We start from the raw sequence: 24764 nt of genomic DNA, 5'->3' as shown, positions 1-24764 counted from the left end.
CGGAGCCGATGAGGTCACGCCATTTTTCATAACTATCATAATTATGGTATGGGACTAGTCAAACAGTCCTTTACAAACTCCAGTCATTCAGTGATCTACTCCAGTAGTCCCTCGACCTTTTTTTTAGGAAAGTATTTTCTTTCTTATCCAGATACTTCTAATTAAAAATAAGCTTGACTAGTTAAGACGATAAAATATCAAAATAAGGCCGCATGTAAATGCTTAACAGCTAGATCCCTTGAGCGTTAAATAAACGATGCTTTTAGCGTCTAGTTGATAAAAATTGAAGTCTTGTTATTCATCACAATATTTCAGTTAACATTTTTCTATTAAAGGATAGTATAAGATTTCGGAAATTATTTTATTTCCATTTAACTGCCGGCCGCTGCATCACAACCTCTCTCACTCTCCACCACACAGACACACACACATTACCTGTGTCTAAATAACTACGCATCCAGTCTTGCGAGTACGCATACATATTCACGTTTGCACTGTTGCTATTTACATCCACGCTCCTCCGTTTCCATTACCCATATTTATACATATACACCGATGCATACAAAAATATATATATGTGTATATTATATATATATATATATATATATATATATATATATATATATATTATTCATAAACACACACATACATACACCGTGGGTGGTAAAAAGTGTGTACTATAATCTCTGGTTGCCAATGCCTGTGATAAGTTAATTTTTTATTTTTATTTTTTTTCTGGGCAGATTCGGTTTGATGTTAGAAGTTCCACCGCCCCTTCCTCAGTGGCAAAATTTTATCTTCCCCTTCACGTGGCAAGTCTGGATAGCTACTCTGGTCACCATCCTCATAACGGGCATCATATTCCACCTGCTGAATTACCAGGAGGAGAAATCTTTCGCTATCAATCTCATCATCGTCGCACAGGTAATCTGAAGTGACACCTGTCGACGATGTCGTTTTCTTTGCAACGATGATCACGATAAACTGGAATAACTAAAAACTTACTGGTTGTTAAAAGCAACAAGGTCTTCCCGAGCGTTTTCATTGTGAGCTTTCTTTTATCAGGACAAAATTTGTATTCGTTATTTCAATCCTCATTAATTTTTCGTTCAAAATTGTGTATCCTTCTTATTATGATTTTCTCAAAATTTTCATGTTTTCTTTTTACCCTAAACAATTTTTCTCAACTTTTATTATTCATGTCATCAATTTTTTTCAATGTTTTCTTTTTATCCTCAACAATTTTTCTAAAACATTTCTTTGTATTCTTTTTATCCTCATTTTTGCTTATTAATGTACGGAAATGTGCCTTATCTGTCTGCTGTGTGATAGTTAATTAGTATTCCACTGATATACTCTCCATTTGCTAAATTTAAAAAATCATTCTTGATATAACAAAAGCCAAAAGACGTTTTGAAATATATTTTGTCTATCGTTCTTTCGGTCTCTCATGTCTAATTCTTCCTCTGATTTTATATGTGTTTATTATTTGTCTCGCGTTTCCGCTTCGATCTGTCTCTATCCGTTTTTAAGTAGTGACCGAGTTCAAATAAGGTTACAGGCACAAGTTCCAAATTATAACCCGAAATACAGTTTGCACGTCAATGTGCTCCTTGTTCGCTAATATATCTGACCTGGACGAGTTACACATACACACCTGGTAAATCATCATGTGACCAATTATTACAACATCGAAATAGGTAGCTGCAAAGCTTTATGGAGTTCCGTAAAGTCGAGGCTGGCCTTAAAAACATGCGTCCCGAATGAGTCGTCGATTGTTATCGCTAAATCTCCGGGTGTGATTGTAGCAAGACTAATCCAAACTTAAATCCAATCGTCTTGAGAGTATAGGGACCTATCGATGATGTACTGAGAATTGTAACCATCATACAATCGTTATACAAATTATTTACCGTCGAAGTTTGGGAATTGGTGCACCGACGTTTTGGGACTGTATCCTAGGTCTATATAGAGAGTAGTGTACTCTAAATCTTGCTTGTCTGTGATTGCATACCAGTACTGGATACCCCATTCCAAGTAGTGGAAAAATTGTAGCTTCAAACAGGACCTGTTTAAAGGCTCAGGAAGTGGGATCAGAGAATTTTGTCATTCAAAGTGAATTTTATTCTATTCATTCTGTAACTCCTTCCTTGTGTCAATTTGCTTTGTTTTTCCAGTCCGTGTTGGCGAAACCCATGGACAACATCCCCGAAAGATGGCGCGTTCGATCTTTCCTTCTGATGTGGTGGCTTCTGTCCTGGCTCTTGGAGTTGTCCTACTTCTGCAACCTCATTGCTGTCTTGACCATCCCTGTTTTTCCGAAGAAGATTCAGACGGCACAAGAATTAGCTGACAGTAGATACAGGTAAACAAATATTGATGCAAATTTTTCTGTCTTGTTGAACAGGTGTATGGAAATACTACATCTTCAAAAGGCAAATAAGCTAACGTCAGTAAACACAAACTTAATGGTTTTGAATATCCCAAATTTTCTATTAATCATGAACCAGAGCTTGCGCCCTAGTGACGTTTCATTATTATTATTAAATATTGTTGTTGTTATGAGTTTTTGGAATACTCGGAAAAAATTCTAAACGTCTGACGATCACATTATAATAATAATAATAATATGTTTTATTTCAGCTCGGGGCCATATACATTGAATATACAAAATACAGACAGTAACATACACAATCTAGATACATGAGACATGATAAAATAGAAAAATAAAATGAATAATCGGCACTTATCCACAAAATAGCTGAGGTAGCATAAAAGCTAGTAATCATAATACTGGTAATAACAGTAATAATATTGGTGAAAAAAAAAATATGCATTGAGAGTAATAACAGTTAGTGCACATATTACATAACTTGAATTTCAACTAGAGACCTTAGGTGGTTACAGTAGTCAGGTCCAGAGGGCTAAATACATAAATTGAATGTAAAAAAAAAACTTTAACTTGATAGTAATCACAGTAATAATGAAAAATTAAAATATCAGCAATAAATGTAATAATGACAAAAACTGCAGATGACATCTTGCCAATACAGAGATTAAGTCCTTTAGGGGACAAAGGCCTCATTTTCCCATCTCTCCCACAATTTAGATTTTCTTATTGCTTCACTCCTTAGGATGCTTTGTATGAGCGAGTTGCTACTGTTTCTCACTCGGGTTACCATACTGGACATTGCGCGTCTAATAATGATTTTTAAATTGTCTAGGTGGTTTTCTATGAACATCTGTGTGGCGGAGTGGTAGCGGGGTGTGTTTGTGAGGCGCCTCAGAATGTCATTGTGCACAACAGTGATGCGTCTCATAGTCTCTCGGGTATAGTTCGTCCAGAGGGAACACCCATAGATACTGTAGCAGTACGAGCGGAAGAGCAGCAGTTTCACGTCTCGGTGACAGAAGGCAAACCTCCTTGCAATCATGTTGCCGGCTGCACATAGTTTACGACGCCTCTGTTCAATGTCTGCTGTATCTTTTAGGTCGTCGGTGATAATGTGACCCAAATACGGAAATTCGTACACAAATTCCAGCCGATAGTTTCCGAGGAAAATTTGAGGTTCTGCAATATGCTTAAGCGATCTCGGGAGCAGCGACATGCACTGGGTCTTGGTTTCGTTGTAGATTATATCAAATTCCTCTGCATGTTGGCGGCAAGTGTCGATGAGTTGTTGGAGACCTTGCACTGATGGGGAAATCAGAACCATATCGTCGGCGTAACAGAGGTTGTTTATAGTAGTTTCATTGACGGTGCATCCGATTGGGAGTGAGTTCAGTTTGACATTCAAGGCATCTGTGTACGTATTAAAAAGGTATGGAGAGAGAATGCCCCCTTGCCGAAGCCCGTTTAGGGAGCCGAAGGTGTAAGATAATACGTTACCCCATTTGACACAGAATTGCTGTGTGGAGAACCAGCAATGTAAAATGCCAATTAGATACATGAGTGTGCCCCTTTCCCTTTTATGCAGCTTCAGGAAGAGCTTCAGGTAGTTTACTCTGTCAAATGCTTTTCTCACATCTACAAAACAAAGGAAAACAGGAGAGGCTGATGATAGGTAGTAGTTCAGCAATTCTTTCAGTATGTAGATGCAGGTGTCGGTTGAGTGGTTTGCTTTAAACCCGAACTGGTTGTCAGTGGTGTGTAGAAAGGGGAGAAGTCTCACTAGAAGAACAGACTCAAGTATCTTCGATGCGATCGTTGTGATTGCAATCGGCCGGTAGTTGCCAGGGTTAGCTGCATCCTTTAGCTTGTTTTTGATTAATGGTATCAAGTGAACTAAGAGTAGGGAGGGGAGCTGAAGAAACCGGTGAATTATGCACGCATTGAATCGGGCAGCTAGCAAAATGTAAATTATCAGATGGCAGAATTTGAAGGCCTCTGCAGGAAGACCATCACAGCCGGGCGATTTATTATTAGGTGGGCTGTTTATGGCATCGATGTTGTTACCTGGCGTAATACGGTCTGCAAAATGAAATTGAATGTTGTCAGTAAGGAGGTTATCTACATTCCTTCGGGAATCTTGATCATTTATGCAATTCAGGATATTGTTGAAGTGATCGCCCCACATACTTGCGATAGCTTCGTCTCCGACTGCTTCCCCTACTCTCTGTGATAGCTTTTTAGTTTTGGGATTTAAGGACTGGATATCTTTCCAAAGACGAGGATAATCACCAGATTCTAAGTTTCTAGACATTGCATCGGCTCTTAGTTGTTTTTCATTTAACTTGCAGTGCTTAAGAGCAAGTTTGAACTGCGCTCTCGCCTGTCTCATTAGTAATGCAGTGTGCCCTTCCCTGGGGCTACCATTTTGCCTCCACAGTAAAAACATTTCTCGTGAGTATGTATACAGATCTTTAACCAAGTCATTCCATCCCGGTATATTACGAGAATTACCTTGACGAAATCTGTAGGCAGTCCTGCCCGAAGCAAGCATAGCGGAGACTATGTTCGAATAGAATTCATTCAGATCCCTCCTGTGGTGGTCATTTCTACCATTTGTGTTAGTGCAAAGTAAGGGGTCTGCCGGTTGAACTATTGACCGCAACCTGGTTTCCGTGGTCGCCCTAAAGTATCTGGTTTTCTGGTGTTTGGTTTTTTAAAATCCCAGTTTACTGCTGGTGGGCGAACAGTTAGGGGGTTCACGGTAGGGAGGGATGGGGTACTGAATGACACCTGTAATGGGATGTGATCGTAGCCCGTTGCAAGATCATAGCGAATATTGCAGGTCATAATAGAATCATGAAATTGTGGAGATGTGATGCAGTGGTCCAGCCAGGAAGTTGTAATAGCGTCCGCTCTATTATGTACATATGAATAAGAGGAGGGAGGGAGGAGCATTACATCGCTAATTTGGAGAGCATGATTTTGACAGAAGCGAGTAAGTTCATTATAAAATATTTTGTGGGGTGAGATTAAGGTCCCCGATTATTCAAATATGATCAGCAGGAAAATCATGAATAATACTGTGTAACTCCCCTAGGATCATGCAGTAATGATTAAAATTATTGTTATTTTCCCATGGCATATAAACATTAATAATTAGGATTTTAGAGTTCCCTACTGTCACTTGAAGCCCCAGCAATCTGTCACTCCTGTAGGTCATCACCTTTATCATATTGTCTAACGATTTGTGCCACAGGAAAGAAAGGCCCCCATTCGGGCGACTGGCTATGATTTGATCTGTAACTTGCATCGATGAAGTCGAGAAGGATCTGAAGTCTTCATGAATTGAATCGCAGATGGCAAGGTCATGTGGCCAGAGGAGCGTTTCTTGCAATGCAATGATGCCTTTGAAGTTTTTGCAGAACATGTTTAGGAGAGGAATGTTCCGCTTGAGGCCAAAAATATTCCAAGAGATTATGTTTAATGTATCCATGGCTACTCACGAAGATGGGAGATGAAAGCGCTGATCATTTGGGTGGATGGGGGGTTAGCCAGGGGGAGTGGGCAGTCACTCGCCGTGGGGGGTTGACTGGCACTTGCGGTGGAAATGACCCTGGTTGGAGTGTCAGTAAGTTCCCCTGGGGGTGGTTGATCCCGGATTAGTTTATATCTTGAAACTAATATATTAGGACCTAAATTCTCGCCTTTAAGAACGTCGAGGTGTTGAAATAGGCAGGTAATCCTGTAAGCCACTTTATGTTTAATCCTGCATGGGAGTTCGTGAGAGATGAGTGGGTCAGAGCCAGTGAGAAACTTGACTCTCTCCACTATGGCATCTAGCGTCACTGATGAGCGCAGATTGTGAATTACTACGTGACATCTCTTCTCAGGTGTCGGGCGAGGTGAAACATGAATGTTGGGCTCCGGTCCAGCGGCCAAACGGGAGGTTCTTCCCTTCTTTCTGCTTGTTTGTATCTGCCAGCCGCCAGACCCCTCATGATCAGTTTCATCTGCATCTACGATGGGGGGTTGGGGGGGAGAGATAGGCTGGGGAGGATTATGAGGGCTAGTAATCATCACTGGAGATATATCTTCCACCGGAGGCACTGGGGAGGGAGAAGAGGTTGGGAGACCAACAGTCCCCTCAGAACGGTCTAAAGGTGATGGGGGCACTTCCGTGTTGCTGGGAGGCGAGGAAAAACTGGATGCCGCATTCGTAGGAGTCTGGTGGCTACCTGTGCTATTGTCTATCGATCCCTGCACTCCTTTGATCGCATCCCAGATCCGTGTGAGGTTATTTGTTTCCACCGTTTTAAGACTGTTTAGGGATTCCTGTAGTCCTTTGATCACGTCCCAGATTCTTGATAATTTATCATTTGTCTCCTCAAATTCTTCCGAGTTTTTTCCAATTATTTCTGAGAGAGATTTTGCTGTTTGGAAGGCTTTTTCTGCCGTGTGGTACACCGCAGGTAGGCTTAGGTCAGCAGGCCCCTTTGGAGGCAGATTGTAAGGGTCATCGGCGTAGATTTCCACCGAGCAGGTCCTTAGCCACTTAGTGATATACGATATTTTTTTGTGAGAGGGCAAGTTCTTCGCGGATCGCTCCTTGAGAATGCTCTCTGGTATCAGATCTTTGCATTTCGTATATGCAACGTTGATTTCCTCATCGGAGAAGGCATCACTGACAGATTGTATAGCGGACTCGACGTCGGAACGGTTCGATTGGTATTGTATATAGAAAAGACAATTGTTCGCGAGTACGAAACTTGTGTGTGGGGCACAGGCACCGGTAGGTGCCAGGGTCACTTGCGCAACGGTTGGAGGTTGGTCGGGTGACATTTTTGCGGTAAGGAAGGGGTCAAGCACTAACACATACACTGCATTCTTTTACCCATTTCCCAGGACCAATAGGCCTCGAGTAGCTGTGATTTGAAAGATTTCTAAGGCACTGATTGGAGCAGATAGAATATTAGTATATCTGCAGTTGCACAACACTCTCCGGCTTACACGCCGGGTATTACGTGGAGACACTATTAACACATTGCTTACTATAAGAGGTATAATCACCAAGGGCGAAAAACCCTTCTTTTCTGTGAAGAAACGAGAGAGACCTCCAACACGTCCGCCACCGCACACACAAACAGAAATATATAATGCAGAATTATAAGTTAATTATGTATATGTGTAATGAAACAATTTTATCCTTCTTTTAAGACCTACATAACAACGAAAATTATAAGGTTAAAGCAGCTAATCAGATGCGAACATTATATTTCATTTTGTTCCTACAACAATATGAATCTTCGTCTTCAGCGACTGCTAGAATGGTAATTGAATTCGAGCTTGTCAGCAAGGCTGTTGACAGATAAAGGTGGATGGGGTGGGGGCAACACACATTTTTCCTTACTACTACTATCGAGTCAAGACATTCCTATGATGCTGTTCACTTTGTTTGGTTTTATGTACAGGCCTCTTTAAAATAAGGTGCTTCTTATATAGTAATTGTCTTTTGGTGTTTTCTAGTCAGTATCATAGCTCCTGCAGAATAGGAGGTTATTTAATTCTTATTTACATGTGGAAACTGACTTCTGTTGTTGAAGCTCCCCTCTGATGGTTTCCACTGATTTTCTGATGACTTTCACTCTCTTTTCTTGACTTTTGGTTTATAAATACCGCGGATGCCCTGGGTGCCAGGGTGCTCGCATGCATTTAGGAATGGCTGCTGTATGTCGCCCATGAATACAGATCCTTATTTGTTTTGCTTCTTTTGCGGGGTCAGGTGTGTCTTAGAAGTTTTGTGTTGGTTAGTAACCTTTTCAGTTAAACAGATATGGCATCAAGCAAAATGCTGAGAAAATAATGTCAGTTTTCGGGAACTCTTCTGCTTCCCTTTAGTCCATGAATCTTCTTGGCATGATTTCTACTGGACCCTGCTTTCCTTACTGGGATGGTTTCTCACCAAGCTGTTTGGATAGGATATTGGATACGACTCATGATGGGAAATGTGTATGACTGTATACACCACCCATGCACCTCCCTAATAATGTTCTTTCTGATGCTGCTGCTGCTGTAGTTGTACCTGCTCTTTCAGACTTCATCCCGACTGCAGTGCCCTAGCTGTTGTAGAAGATTAAAGTACGAGATGAAATAAGAGGAGAGCAATACAGATCAATTTACTTCCTTAATTGCCTCCCCTTAAATCTTGTTCTTCGCCTTCCAATTCCGCTGCCTCCTCTTCTTGGTCTCTACGCTGTACAATGAGCAGGAAGACAGCCTGGAAGTCTTCTTTGTGTAGAACACCTTGCTGGACTTCTCATGGGTACCTTCTTCCTTGAGAGAGGGCGGCGGACATTAATCCTTTTCAGAAGAATGATGCTAAGCTGATCTGGTCTACAAACTTACTCATTATTGTCCCCTGGTTCACAAGCCTGGTTGTGCCAGGTTGCCTGCCCAAGCTTCTTGCGGGGGAGGTCCGACCTGGACTCCTACTGTGCTCCCTATGGTTTCTGACCATCCTGTTTCTTTAGAATTGGTTTGGGCAATCAGTGGGCATGACTGTTTACCGCTACATGGTACTGGAAGCCTATCCACAACAAGCTATAGGGCTCACCACTTGCATGACTGGGTGTTCATAAGCAGTAGTGATTCCATTTCCTCATGGTCAGTCACTGGCCAACATGGTCACAATGGCTAATGTATCCACTCACATAAGTCCAGTGCTTGTTCTGGTTCTGATCCAAGGTTTAAAGTTATAGTTGGTAATAGTGTTGACTGTGGTTTGTCTACGTTGCAGAATGTTGCCAGGAAACATGGGTTCCCAACAATCTACAGTGTAGTCTATGAAGCATTCATCAGGTTAGGTTGACCCGTCATCTCCCTCTAGGCTACTGAGCTGGAATAATACTTCTAAGAGATCATGGGATTCATTCAAGGTTGTATAATCATGGGTAGTCTACCTTGACATCTGGCAACACCTAATAACATCCACTGAGTAATAAATCCTCAAAATACTCAGTCCATCAATGCAGGACAGCACACTCTTCATACAAAATCTCCCCAGTTCATCTTTTCTGATATCATTTTGTTCATTAACCTTTCACCATTTACTTCCTGTAAAACATACATATACTCCTTAAAGTTCTTGCTCACCTTCTCCCCAACTCATTTTAATTATAAGGCCGTTCCCGGGTTTCGACGGGGGTTCCGTTCTTGAGACGTGTTGTAAGCCAAAAATCATTGCAAGCCGAAACATCGTCAAAATCCATTTGGGTGCATTAAAACTATGTAAACTGCATTCTCATTGCATTTTTCATCAAAACCCTTCAAATATTGATTATTTTGCATTTTTGGAGTCATATTTCTTGTGCCAGATCAGCGCTGTAAGCGTCGTAACCCTGGAACATGTGTCGTAAACCTGGAAATAATTTCTGATAAATATAATTGAAAAGCGTTGTAACCTCGGAATGTTGTAAGCCGGGGACTGCCTATATGCTCTCTTCTCCCACCTTTCACTTGACTTCCTTATACATTTTCTTGTACTTACATTTGTCTAGCAATTTCACCTTATATAATCTCTGCTTTCCCTCCAATAAATATCGCATATCCACAATCTTCCATACATTTTTACTCCCCTCCCCTGCCATCCTATAAAGTTAGTCAATTTCTTTGTTATTAATCCTAACCAATTTATCCTCCATTCTCTTCTTACTCCCTTCTCATGCAACAACCTTTACAGCTGCATTTCTACCTATCGTCAACCAAATAAGATGTATATGTACGATAATCTTACCACGACATCGATCAGCCTACTCTTCATGGAATGGAATAAAAAATTTAGGCCAAAGGCCAAGCACTGGGACCTACAAGATCAATTTGCACTGAAAGGGAAACTATGAACAAAAAGGTTTTAAAGGTGTAACAGGAGGAAATCCTTGCAATTGCACTATGAAATCACTGTTTGGAGAGGTTGGCAAGTAAGATGGAAGAAAGAGCATATGAATGGAGGTACAGTAAAAAGAATGAAAGGGGTTGCAGCTTAAGGCTGAAGAGACGCTGCTAAGCCTTAAAGCCCTGTCCACACGGTCGAGCTTTGCCCAATGAACTTTGATGTGACGTCAGAAGCGGGAAAAGTCAGAACCTTATCCGCCGTTACTCTGCTTCTGACATCACATTGAACAGAGTTCGACGGGCCTTAAGTAATGTCTACTGTGCACTGCATAAGGTGCAATGACGGCACTAACCATCTATAAGGACCTATTCTTCATTCTACACTGTACTAACACAAGATGTAACAAACACTTTTCCTCATCTTTCTTTATTTTGTATATCTATGTGTATTCATAATCCAACATATGTCCAACACCTATACCTTTTCCAAGCATATTCCCATACAATTCTGCATTATCTTTTACCCCAGGAACTCTATATCTGCCAACAATTTCATCTCATTGTAAGTTTTTTTTTTTTCAATGAAAACTGCAAATATTCGATGTTTCTGTTTGCTTTCCAACAAGTTCTCTGGATCCATCAGCAACTCTAAAAAAATTATTGCCCTGTCTTCTCACAGAGTATGTTTGCTAGACTATGGTGAATTTGTCGCTGAAGCCTTGCCTGCCTCAACACACCATACTTTAGCTGCTCTTGGGGCAAAACTGGATCTTGTCCCAGTAATGGACAACATGCCAAATGCTGGGGAAGAAGGGTGCGTTGAGTTAGTACTCAAAGGTACGCACAGCCACTTAGAAACATACTCATATACCGTCTACCTGTACAGCAAGTTGGGGCACAGTTCTACTGTCTATCCTCTGAAAGAACAAATATATTCAAATTATTTGGCTTTTCCTGTTCAGAAGGACGCTCCTTGGAAGTACAAGTTTGATGAGGGAATGCAACGACTCTTTGAGGGTGGATTGATAAAGAGGTGGATGAAGGAAGCAATGATAGAAGCTCTGGATGGTGTCAAAACAGAGGTAAGCACACAGTCTTCCATTTCTGATGCTTGATCTGCATGTTTTTCCACTGATTTACTGTTTTTTCTAATTGTTACATATTAATATTATACTCCAAGTCTGCATGCACTAAAAGGAATATATCTCAGGCCTGAACAAATTTCGCAAACTGGTATGAATGTTGTAGTGTAATTTGCACTTGAAAGGAGCCTTCTTGGTTCCTGAAGAAAGAGATTAATCCACTCCTTTGGAAATGAATCTCCATTGACTATACTCGGTTTTTTTCCATCTGTCCATCCGCCTGTGGTGTTTGCGTATGGTAACACTGCGTCCCGGGCTTTAGATAGTTACATTCAGCTTACATTCAACAATAATAACAATATCTTATTTCGAATATTAACGGTTTAATTCGCATACAGTAAATTATTAAAACACTTTTCAGTTGCAAATGTCCACCCAGATATCCTTTTATTTACCTAAAACTTACACATAGCGTAACTATTTAAAGCCCGGGACGCTGTGTTACCATACAAAAACACCACAGGCGGATGGACAGATGGAAAAAAACAGTATAGGGACCCACGTAGACAAATCTGTCCCTAATTAGGCCTTAAAAGAGAAAATTGCTGGAATGGAGTTGGTGTAAATAAGCCAGAAAGAGAAACACAGACTGGATGAGTGAGAAGGGAAGTGAAATGAGGTGGGTGATGGATAAATGGGAAGAAAGTAACAATAAGAAAAGGTGACAACTTATGAAGGTTTGCTAGGGGAACAATGCTAAAATTTCAGATATGATACACTGGAGGCCTCAAATTAAATTGTAAGTAAAACAATGTTGCCGCATTATGTAAGTTTATACATATTGGTTTTGCCATCGCCTCTGATTGAGAAATAAAACTAATCACTGATAGGCTCAATCAGTATATGTCAATGTTTGCCTTTATGACTGTTACTATGAAATTTGAATTAAGGTTTACAAAAATCATATGAATTCAAAGAATATTGGGCTCAGCAACACACATATGATATATATATATATATACAGTGGTTCCCCCCGTATTCGCGGGGGATGCGTACCAGACCCCCTGTGATAGTTAGAATCCGCGAATGTTTGGAACCCCTTTTAAAAACGCTAAAAACAAGCCTATTTTGTTAGTTAAAACAACTTAAAGAAAAACCACTAAAAATGTTCATACTTGGTTTTTTTTAATAGTTTTATCACAAAAAGTGCATTTTATGAGGAAATTGATAACAAAACCAGGAATTTGTGGATATTTCTCATAGAAAAATATCGCGAATGCGTGAATTTTCCACGAATAATGCAGGGAAACATTCCCGAGAGAAATCTGCGAATGTGTGAGTCCGCAAATCCGGAGAACGCGAATACGGGGGGTCAACTGTATATATATTTAATATATATATTTATATATATATATATTATATATATATATATATCTATATCGATATATATATATATAATATATATATAGATATATAATAATATATTATATATATATATATATTATATATATATAAACATAATTTAGTACATCATTATGTGGGAATAATGTGAAAATTTGGTCGATCCACGGCCTCTGCAAATTGGAAAATTTGCATATTTCGAAACACATACCTTATGGAAATAATTCCATTAGGGCCCCAGGCAAACCGCAACTTACCCAGTCCAAAATTTTTTATAACTACCCATTTTCAGTACTTTCAAGACACTCTACTGTAATTTTTCTAATATGAATTGTTCTTATACAAACATATATAATTATACAGTACGGTCCCCAATTATGTGAGAATTTGGTCGATCCACGGCCTCGCGAATTGGAAATTTGCATATTTCGAAACACATACCTTATGGAAATAATTCCATTAGGGCCCAGGCAAACGGCAACTTACCCAGTCAAACTTTTTTATGCTACCCATTTTCAGTACTTTCAAGATACTCTACAGTAATTTTTTCTATGAAATTGTTCTTATGGATAAATAAAACATTAAAAAGGTTTTAATAACTTGAAAAGGTTTAAAATTACACACAGGATGAATACTCCCACACGTAAACAATGCCACCATTGGGTGCAAGTGTACTGTACGATACAGTCATTTCCTTTAAAAAACCTTTTGGATGGAATTTCCTCTACCTATCCTCTGCCAAAAAAACCTTCAAACTCCTCTATGTCATCCTCCGTGAAGAGTTCTGCTGAAGGAAGTCTTTGTGAACAATTTGAGATTTCGGGGAGCGGTTATCGTGCGTGTCTTCACTCCTGTTATGCTGGGGTCACACATTCACGTATCACGACGGCGTATGCCCACGTATGTGGATCGTGGGCATCATCGCGGTGAAATGACCTTGAATAGCTGGTAAACAGGACACGGGCTAACGAACGTAAAGCCAGCACCGTAAATTGCGCCGCAAATGTACGCGCAAAGAAAGCAAGGTCGGACGTTTACCTGAAACTAACGCCGATATTGTAATGTTCTATGTACGTCAACTTCACGTCAAGACCACGCCCACGTTGTGGTGCCGTAGGGTACAAAAGGGCGGGCCTGTGAACGAGCTTGCCGTTCCGTAAACAATCATTGTAACAGCTCGTCTCTTCGTTGTTTTCCTACAAATTTATCTATTTTAGTTTTATGGTAACTTTTTGCTAGTAGCCATCTGTAATATATATGCAATTAATGTAACATCACAAATAAATGAAAATAGGATATACTATATAAGACTAGCACTAGAATTTTCTGGCTTCGATTTACCATTCAGACATACACTTAGACATATAAAACTGTTGACTATGGGCGATTTATATTTAAGCGATATAGAATAACATCTAATAACTTATTCAAACATTCTTGGAAATAAATAGGAATTCTACCTTATTCAAGATAATATTTTTTAGATGTATATAAGAATTCCTCTCAGATATTTACATTATTTGTTACTTTACACCATTATTGTAAGACTGCTATTCAGAAAAAATAAATGTCTTCGACAAGGGAACGTTCTGTCCCTCGTCAATGGGGGTAGCTTCATGGAGAGTTTCTGTGTCGCTGTCATCAGTCAGAATCTCATCCAACTCTGACTCATGTAGGTGGAAGTTGACATTTTCCCTGTCCTGAATGTCTGCAGGAGTGGCTAGTAGGAGTCCCTGCAAGATGTGACGTTGATGGTCCCTTCCTTGGTCGTTTTTTAGGAGGTTTCTGCATCTTGAAGGGCGCTGTGGAGAGCTTGAAGCGGAAACTGCGGGTCTTGGGAGACGGAGGAAAACAACAGCTGACCTGATGGCGCCGACCTGACCTTTTATACCACGCTACAGCGTTGTCATGTCGTACAGGGTTGTAAATGTGTGAATTGGTTTCGCCGTAGGCTACAGCGCAATTAGGAGGCCCGCGTGCTTTGCCGCGGAAAGAAAACAACGACGGCGAACGATGCTGGTGACCCTAGCGTTTTACCCGCAGCAGTCACAGTGGCTCCCACGTGCAATGCCTGGAGCTACATCAGGTGACATTTGGCGTGACCACCCACGCTTGTTTTGAACATTTCAAAACTGGAGTGGGCTACGGCGACCTAGTGGGCGGAGCTTAGCGCCCGCCCGGACGACCCGTCACCGTTACGTCTATGATTTTACGTATGTTTTACGTTAAATTTACGGTTTACTGGGCGTGCGTGCATTGATACGTGAATGTGTGACCTTAGCATTCGGCCTAACAAACTTGGTTACGAGCCCCTGTCTCAGTTTCTTTGTCCGGCCTGTTCACTATGTAATCGATTTCATATAAATTTATTCTACGATAAAAAAAGAACTGGTGAAAATTCAAAATTTGATATGAAATTACAATTTCTTACAAAGAAATTATAAAAATGCAAAATTCAACATGAAATGACAGTTTCTTGAAAAGTTTAGATCGAACAATTCGCTTTCTCTCTCTTTCTCTCTCTCTCACATCTGCTTCTCTGTTCATCACTTTTACCAGTCATTTTCATGAAAACCCATTTCAACAATAGAAAAAAATAAATGATCAAATGCCAAAAGTTAGTCAAAACAAGTTAATCTAGAATTTTTACTTCATGTTCAGCAATGTCAGATTTCAAGTTGTCGACTGCTGCCAAAATGGACGTTCCTCCTTCTTTCGTCTTTAACTTAAAGGCACGCTTTTTAGTTTCGAGAAAATAGGTCTTCCTCTTCGCCTTCTAGGCAGATGCATACATGATGCAGATGATCAGATTACACTTCGCAGATCTGAATATTACGTATGGCGATGATGATGATGATGATAATGATCATTTATACACTGAACTATGATGTCACAAATGCGTGAGGCGAAGCCTTCCGTCTTAGCTAATGGCTGAGCAGAAGCCTTCTGAATACACTTCGCAGATCTGAATAATACCTATGGCGATGATGATGATACCGATCATTCAGAATACACTTCACAGATCTGAATAATACGTATGGTGATGGTGGTGATACCGATCATTCATACACACTGCGATGACGCCACAAATGGGTGAGGCAGAGCCTTCCGTCTAAGCAAATGACTGAGCAGGACATCTTTCTCTCGCATTCACCCTAGGAGTAATAATAGTTTTCCCTTCAAAAATTCCCCCAACCCCTTCTCTCAGATACCAGCGAACTCCCCCCACCTAAAATACTAGAAAAACAATAGATTTGATATGTTTTGCGGCGCGTGACGCGCAGACTTTGAACGGCATCGCAGATACAGGAAATCTATTTTTGAGAACACGCATAATTCAGGACAGGACTGCATTTATATATATATATATATATATATATATATATATATATACATATATATATTATATATATAATATATATATATATATGTATATATATATAGTGTATATATATATATATATATGTATGTATATATATATATATATATATATATATATATATATATATATATATATATATATATATATGTATGTATATATATATATATATATGTATGTATATATATATATATATATATATATATATACTATATATATATATATATATATATATATACAATGGTCACCCCTGTATTCGTGGGGGATGCGTACTAGAAAACCCCCCATGAATAGTTAGAACCGCGAATAGTTGGAAACGCCTATAAAAATGCATAAAACCTCCTATTTTTTTTAGTTAACTCAAGAAAATACCACTAAAGACTTTCATACCTGGTTTTTTTAATAGGTTTATCACAAAATGTGCATTTTATGATGAAATTGATAAAAAAAACCCAGAAAATTTTTGCTTATTTCTCATATACAAATACTGCGAATAGGCGAATTTCGTCCGCGAATAATGCAGGGATATGTTCCCGAGAGAAATTCGCAAATGTGTGAGTCCCCCGCGGATCCGAGAGAACGCAAATGCGGGGGTCACTGTATATATATAGATATATATATATATATATAATATATATATATATATATATATATATATATATATATATATATATATACAGTGGTCCCCCCGTATTCGTGGGGGATGCATACCAGACCCCCCCGCGAATAGTTAGAATCCGCAAATGTTGGAACCCCCTCCAAAAATACTCATAACTTAGCTATCCTTAACATGCAAACACCAAAGTAGCTAAAAGGACCAACCTTCATTCAAATTACATAAAACATCCTATTATGGTTCATATTAATCTTTGAAATATTATTAATACTGTTTTAAAGTAAATTTCTTACATTTTATGGTTATACATAAATACGTACATACGTATTATGTACATACTGCATGACTTAGTTACGTATGTGAAAATAATTCAGTCCCCCCATAAGTATTCATCCCATGAACGTTTTCTTTTCATACTGTTACTATCTGAGACATCCATTTTCTTTTTACAGGGTGGGAAACAAATGTATTTGAAATCAGAAGCGATAGAGAGAAAGAACAAAATTTGTATGAACATTAAACAATTGTTTTATGCTAGTACAACATATGTAAACCGGGTACTCACCAGTGATGAATGTTGATTAAAGATGATGATGATGAATTAGCCGTGCAGTCTGATGAATGACGATGAAGATATGACTGCACAGCTAAGCAGAAGAGTTACATATCCTCTGAGGGCGCCTCTTCACCTTCAGGAGGCGCTTCAGGAGGCAGTGACTCAGGCGATTTGGGTAAGCACTTCTTCAGGTGATTCAAGAGGCACTACTTCAGGCGATTTGGAGGCTTTGGAGGGTCTTTCTTCGTTCGTGTGATGAACATTGTGATTGGCAACTGCTGCCGTTGCTTCTCATGGTGGTGAGAGCTTGATATAGGGCTCCAATGCTGTGTCTAGAATATTAGAAAACTTCAAGGAGCGCTCCATGTAAGGATCCCATGTTGCGACAAACTCCTGGAGGTCGTTTACCATTTTTTTAACTTGGGACAGGCGTTCCAAAGTCAGGCCCTCCAATCCTCCTCCTCCTGATCCTCTCCTGAACCTGGAGTGTTCTTCCTCGCTGGCGGACTTAGTCAGCTCTTCCAAGTCCTGGTCGGTAAGGGGGTCAGAGTGGGCATCAATGAGGGTGCCGACTTCTTCCTCGGTGATATCGTCAAAGCCCTCACCACCAAGAATTTTTGTCAAATTGACTGCCTTATTAATGGCTGAATGCTGGATTTCCTGAGGAGAAAAAAAAGCCTGTATAATTATGGACACAGTCTGGCCACAACTTACTCCAGCAGGCTTCAGTGTCTCCTTCTTCATGTCCTTCAACGACGAGGTCAATGACAGACAGACACATGGCAATCGTGAATTTACGCCAATAATCTTTCAGCGTAAATTCACTGTAACGGTCCATTGCATCAACAAGGTGCTGGAGGGAGTTCCCGGTGTAGAGTGCTTGAAGGCACGGATGACGCCCTGATCCATAGGCTGTAGGAGATAGGTGGTGTTGGGAGGAAGGAACTCAAGCTGGACTCCTTTGGAATAAAGATCGAGAGGGTGGCCACCAGCGTTGTCCATTATCAGCAAGACCTTGAAGTTGATGTCCAAATCGGCCAGGTATTGCCTAACTTGAGGAATGAAACTCTGGTGAAACCAGTACTCCGTCAGGACTTTGGTGATCCAGGCCTTGGGATTATGCATCCAGAAGACGGGCAGTAACGCCTTGTTCTTGTTCTTGAGTGCCCTGGGGTATTTGCAGCCTTGTAAATGAGGCCTGGTTTCAGCATGAAACCAGCCGCATTCCCGCACATAGGAGAGTCACCCTGTCCTTTTGTGCCTTGAATCCGGAGGCTTTAGCTTCATCCTTCATAAGGTACGTCCGGGACGGCATTTTCTTCCAGAACAGGCCAGTTTCGTCCATATTGACACCTGTTCTGGGCAATATCCTTTCTCTGGATTATTTTCATGAAGGCCTGCGGATATTTTGCGGCTGCCTCTTTGTCTGCAGATGCAGCTTCCCCATGTAGGGAAAACAGACTTTAGATGGAACCTTTTCTGGAACCGGTGGAACCATCCTTTGCTAGCCTGAAATCCTTGGGGAGCTGAGGACGGTCCCGGTTGTGGTTCTTCTCTTCGTCTTCCTCTTCAGGAGCTGGTTCTCCAAAGCCCAAGAATTCCAACGTCCCTTCTTCATCGCCTTCCAGTGCCTCCAACATTCTTCGGCTTCGGCTTCCTCTTCCTCACCACCTTGTGAAGCAGTAGGAGTTGATAGCTGCGGTAGATCTGTCGTGCTTTTGGCGTATGATGTTGGAGTCAAGGGGCACGTTCTTCTTCCTGCAGTCCTTTATCCAGAACGAGAGTGCAGCTTCCATTTTCACAATGGTTTTGTCTCTCACTGTGGACACAGCCTTTGCGGTGCCATAGAATGTCATACTAACACTTTTTCTTATTTCATTTTCTTTTTTCTTTATATCTAACTGTGCTCTCATTCACTTTGAAATGGCGGCCGACTGCAGCGTAATTTTTTCCCTCCTTCAACATATCAAGAAGTTTCACCTTCTCGTCAAGCTTCATTACGGTCTTCTTTCTTTTAGCTTCTTGGCCAGAAGCCTTAGAAGGAGCAGGGCGCTTTTTAGGGGCCATTTTCGGTACGATGCACACAGATATTTGCTGATACGCACAAGAGCTTAGCTTTAACGTTCGCGTATACCCGTAAGTTTCTGCGCAGTGAGGCTGCTGGGTACTAGATGCGCGATACCCACAATTCCATCTCCGCGAAATGGGGCCAGGGTTCAACCAATCAACACCAAGTGTACAACCAATGAGCGACAAGGAAAATGAATGCTGCTCCTGGATTGGCTGCTGTGCAGACAACAGCCAATAGCGTTTTAAATATCATTTCGTTTGGTACTGCTCTAAGAAGGCGTCATGGCATCATAAGATTTGTTTATCTGCGGAAAGTTGGCTTGGGTAGAGCATCTTTTAAGAAAACCTGACTTTGTTACCGACATTTTGCTGTGTTTACATGAAAGTATTACAGAACTGTAATATTTGAAAATTAATAAAGCTTTTTTCATCATAAAAATTTATTTTGTCACGAAATATACTCATTATATACGTATGAAAAATACACGTACATGTACGTACTGCGTGCCGCAGACAGAAAAATACGTACCCTGCTACAAAATGTACAGTGGACCCCCGTATTCGCGTTCTCCAGATTCACGGACTCACACATTCGCGGATTTCTAATGGGGGACGTTTCCCTGCATTATTCGCGGAAAATTCACGCATTCGCGGTATTTTCTATGAGAAATATCCACAAATTCCTGGTTTTTTTGATGAATTTCATCATAGAATGCACTTTTGTGATAAAAAAAAAACTATTTAAAAAAACCAAGTATGAAAATTTTTAGTGGTTTTCTTCAGTTTTAACTAACAAAATAGGCTGTTTTTAGCATTTTTCATAGGGAGTTCCAAACCATCGCGGGTTCTAACTATTCACGGGGAGGTTCTGGTACGCATCCCCGCGAATACGGGGGGACCACTGTATATAATCATTGTCTTACGTACTTTCGATATGGTCTGCATACTCTTATTATCATCCTAAAACAATTTATGTACGTACGTACATACATATCATAATTAGAAATCATCTTAAAAAAATTTCATAAAATGTACAGCCTGCACAATGCGTACCCAATTGACCCAATACGTATTTATGTAAGTTCAACTGGCAGTGTTGCTAAACTAAAGCATTTCACGCTAAATCTGGAGTTTTCAGATTTAATCTAGCACCATTGTTTTCCAATTTGCGCGGTCGCGCAATCCTAGAGATTTTTATGATTATCTAACGTGAAATTTGGCGTGTTATCGAAGGTAATGAACAAATTATTAATAATATATCAACACAGTGGTGCTTAAAAATCTGCCCTGACGCCAATTTTACAAAAAGCAAACAACTGTCAGTGTGTGACACACCTTTGAATGTCTTTGAGACAAACCCTAAGGCTATAATTATAAGATTAGTATAGGGGGTGTTGTTTTCATTTCCAGGTACTGCTTAAATCTCCTTCCTACATCCGCCCTGCCCTTGATCTCTCTCTTTTCTACATCTTACAGTTATCCAAGCGAGTGTTTTTTTATTTTTTTTATGGTATAACATAGGCCCTCCAATTGCTTTTTCATCTGGAAAATATTTATTTTGTATACAATTGCCTTTCTCGGCTGTGAAGTTGATGTCTATCCGTGCTGTGAGATGACCAGGAATGACATGTAAGTCAGTGTCAAAGTAACTCTACACTTCAGTCAGACCAAAACTTTGTGCCATATCATATTCAAGCAATAACCATATTCTGTTATTGTTTCCATCTCTCATTTTGTGAGAGAGAGAGAGAGAGAGAAGAGAGAGAGAGAGAGAGAGAGAGAGAGAGAGATGGCTGTACGTATACGATTGTTTATTTTCTCAGTTGCCAAAACTCACTCTGTTATGCTCTTTATTTCAGATTATCTTTGGGCTTTCACCAAATTTATACCTATGATATTTTAATTCAATTCATTACATCAAGATTTATAAGGAATGTCTAATAAACAGAATAACCATATCATTATGAAATGTCCTGTACGAATAGTAAACACATAAAAATTCGCATCCGCGAATAGCCGGGGATGACCGCGAATAATTATGTATATGTTCCACAGAGAAACCCGCGAATGGGCGAGTCCTTCCGCGAATAATTTCTAGATAGGTTCCAAAGAAAAATCCGCGAATCAGTGAGTCCGCGAATCCGGAGAACGCGAATACGGGGGTCCACTGTATATATATATATATATATATATATATATATATATATATATATAATACTATATATATATATATATATATAGATATAATATAATATATATATTAAATATATATATATAATATATATATATATATATACATATATATACAGGGGGTCCTCGAGTTACGACGTTGATCCGTTCTTACGATGCATCGTAACACGAATTTCAGCGTAAGTCGGAACATTGAAAAAATACCACATGATTAATGTAAATACCTATCAATAACAACGAGAGAACAATTCCTTACCTTTATTAGTTTGATTGGCTTGCACACTGGAGAGGAAGCTGCGGTGCTGGAGAGACTGGGGGAGGTTAGTGAATCACCATAAGACTGACTGGGATACGCCGTTGATTTTGGTCTTCCAACCAAAGCACCAATAACCTTTCCATTTCAATTATTAGACCACTACGCTGCTTAGTTATCACTGTCGCTTTCATAGGAGCAGATCCTTTCACATGTTCAACGATGCGCTCTTTATCTTTGATAATGGTAGCAACGGTCGAACGGCTAAGGCCAAGCGAGCGGCCAATGTTTGTTGGCGTTTCTCCCTTCTCGGATCGCTTTATAATGTCCACTTTAATTTCCATGGTGATGGCCTTTCTTTTCTTCGATGCACTACCATCAGAAGAGTCCGCCTTGCGCTTGGGAGCCATAACAAAGAGCAAAAAGTTACAAAAACGATACAACACGAGGGAGAGAGAGGCAGTGTAAACAAACCAAAATGGCGTATGGACGAGGGACTGAGCGTAGCGAAGCGACGCCGTCCTCTCCCCCACAAAGCGTATTCTTCCGCCGTGCGCCTGGAACTAGTTCGCGTTTGTTTACGTTGCTTACGACGCTAAACCGCGTAAGACGGAACGACGCAAAATATTATTTTTTATATTTTTATGGGGGCGCGTTCGTAACCACGAAACATCGTAAGTCGAGACCATCGTAACCCGAGGACTTACTGTATATATATATATATAATATATATATATAATAATATAAATATATATATATATATATATATATATATAGATATAATATATATATATATTAATATATATATATTATATATATACATTATAGGTAAAACAAACATGCATGCACACATATATATAGTACATACATACATTGATAGTCCCTGCTTACCGGCGCCATCTGGTTTTATAGTGCTTGTCTAGCAACGTCATTAACTAGAATTTTGGTGCTGATCTCCAGTGAGTGGCACCAATCTCCCGTTAATGGCGCCGTTAAGCGGGTTACTAGTGGTGCTGTCCGTTAAGTGGGTTATTACTGCTACTAGCGCCAATTTCCTGTTAGCAGCTTTCACTCAGGAATGGAATACCTGCTGATAACCAGAGATTGACTATATGTATTTGTGTATATATATAGTTTATATACAGGCAGTCCCCGGGTCACGACGGGTTTGTCTTATGACGTTCTGAGGTTAAGGCGCTTTTCAATTATATTCATCAAAAATTATTTCCAGGGTTACGACGCATGTTCCAGGGTTACAACGCCTACAACGCTGATCTGGCAGAAGATATATGACAACAAAATGCAAAATAATCAATATTTGAAGGTTTATTTTAGGAAAAATGCAATAAGAATGCATTTACATAGTTTTGAATGCACCCAAAGCATTAAAAGTAAGGTTTTCTTAGGTTTTTTACTATGTTCCGGCTTACTACGATTTTCGGCTTACAATGCATCTCAAGAACAGAACCCCTGTTGTAACCCGGCGACTGCCTGTATGTATGTGTATATATGTGTGTGTGTGTATATATATATATATATATATATATATATATATATATATATATATATATATATATATATATATATATATATATATATATATATATATGTGTGTATATATATGTATGATATATATGTATAAATCGAGCTACAATGTCCTTTAATATCTAATTCGCTCTACCTCGGAATTAATATATTTTCATATATGCTTAACCAAGAAGGGGAAATTTTTTTTCCCTCGATAATGAACCTTTCAAATCCAGAATGTCAGTGAAGTTTTTACCTATTACACCACGCAAGAGGCTAAAAGTTCATGTCGCCTCTCACCCTCAAATACCTTTCGCGCTCAGGTAATTCGATGGTTTGGAGACAACATCAACCCACTCGACCCCAGTAGCGTTGTAGTGCTTTTGACAGCACGTAGCCATATTATAAGTCAAATCACATTTCTGTGATTCATATACAAGGTAAGTCCCTGCGGGGTTACGATGGGGGTTCCGTTTCTTTGAGATGCGTCGTAAGCCAGAACATAGTCAAAAAAATCCCAAGAAAACATGTTATTGTTATAATACAATTAAGTTTGTTCATACTTACCTGGCAGATATATATATTGCTGTATTTTCTGAAGTCCGACAGAATTTCAAAACTCGCGGCACACGCAGTGGGCGGCCAGGTGGTAGTACCCATTCCCGCCGCTGGGAGGCGGATATCAGGAACCATTCCCATTTTCTATTCATATTTTCTCAGTGCCACTGTCTCCTGAGGGGAGGTGGGTGGGCACTTAATTATATATATCTGCCAGGTAAGTATGAACAAACTTAATTGTATTATAACAATAACATTTTGTTCATGTCACTTACCTGACAGATATATATATAGCTGAATCCCACCTTCGGATGTGGGAAGGGGAGGACAGAATAGGATTGTAGGAAACTTAAATTAAGTAGATGATGTACACCTTGGTTCCTCACCTGTTAGCAAAGTAGACTCTGTGATTACTGTCACTTAAGCCTGCTTCTGCTTAATCAGAGTTGCCAGCCAGGTGGAGACCTGTAGTGCTGGTGCGCTCTGGATGTTCTGTCAACGGGGACGTGACCTCAACGTGACAAGACCATCGAGCCATACATATGAGGGCAACGAAGCAACTGACCACCACCTGACCAACTATCCAAAGACCCCCTGAACACTAAACTAAGAGATGGGAGATCTTCACACAAGACTCACCACAAACCAAAAACACAACAATTAAAAACTTAACCTAAACCTAACTAAGGGAAAGGGAAAGAGCTACCTCCAGCCCCCAAGACTGTGTCTGCAGAAACGTATGGCCCAAGAGAACAACAGTCCTCGTATATCGTTCTCACATCTCTTAAGTAGTGTGAGGCGAATACAGAATTACTCCTCCAAAAGGTGGCATCAAGGATGTCCTTGATCGACA

General features: G+C 40.0%; 1 protein-coding gene across 1 annotated transcript in view; it reads left to right on the top strand.

The window, feature by feature from the left end:
- The window catches only part of LOC135208254 (ionotropic receptor 21a-like), a 40874-nt gene that overhangs the window by 7902 nt on the left and 8208 nt on the right, over positions 1–24764 (top strand). The window contains exons 3-5 of the mRNA XM_064240370.1: positions 744–924; positions 2178–2365; positions 10959–11361. Coding sequence (XP_064096440.1) covers positions 744–924; positions 2178–2365; positions 10959–11361 — 772 coding nt within the window. The remainder of the gene's footprint in view (positions 1–743; positions 925–2177; positions 2366–10958; positions 11362–24764) is intronic.

This window comes from Macrobrachium nipponense, chromosome 35 (assembly GCF_015104395.2).
Source record: "Macrobrachium nipponense isolate FS-2020 chromosome 35, ASM1510439v2, whole genome shotgun sequence".
Taxonomy (NCBI): domain Eukaryota; kingdom Metazoa; phylum Arthropoda; class Malacostraca; order Decapoda; family Palaemonidae; genus Macrobrachium; species Macrobrachium nipponense.
This window is presented reverse-complemented; position numbering and strand designations above follow the sequence as displayed.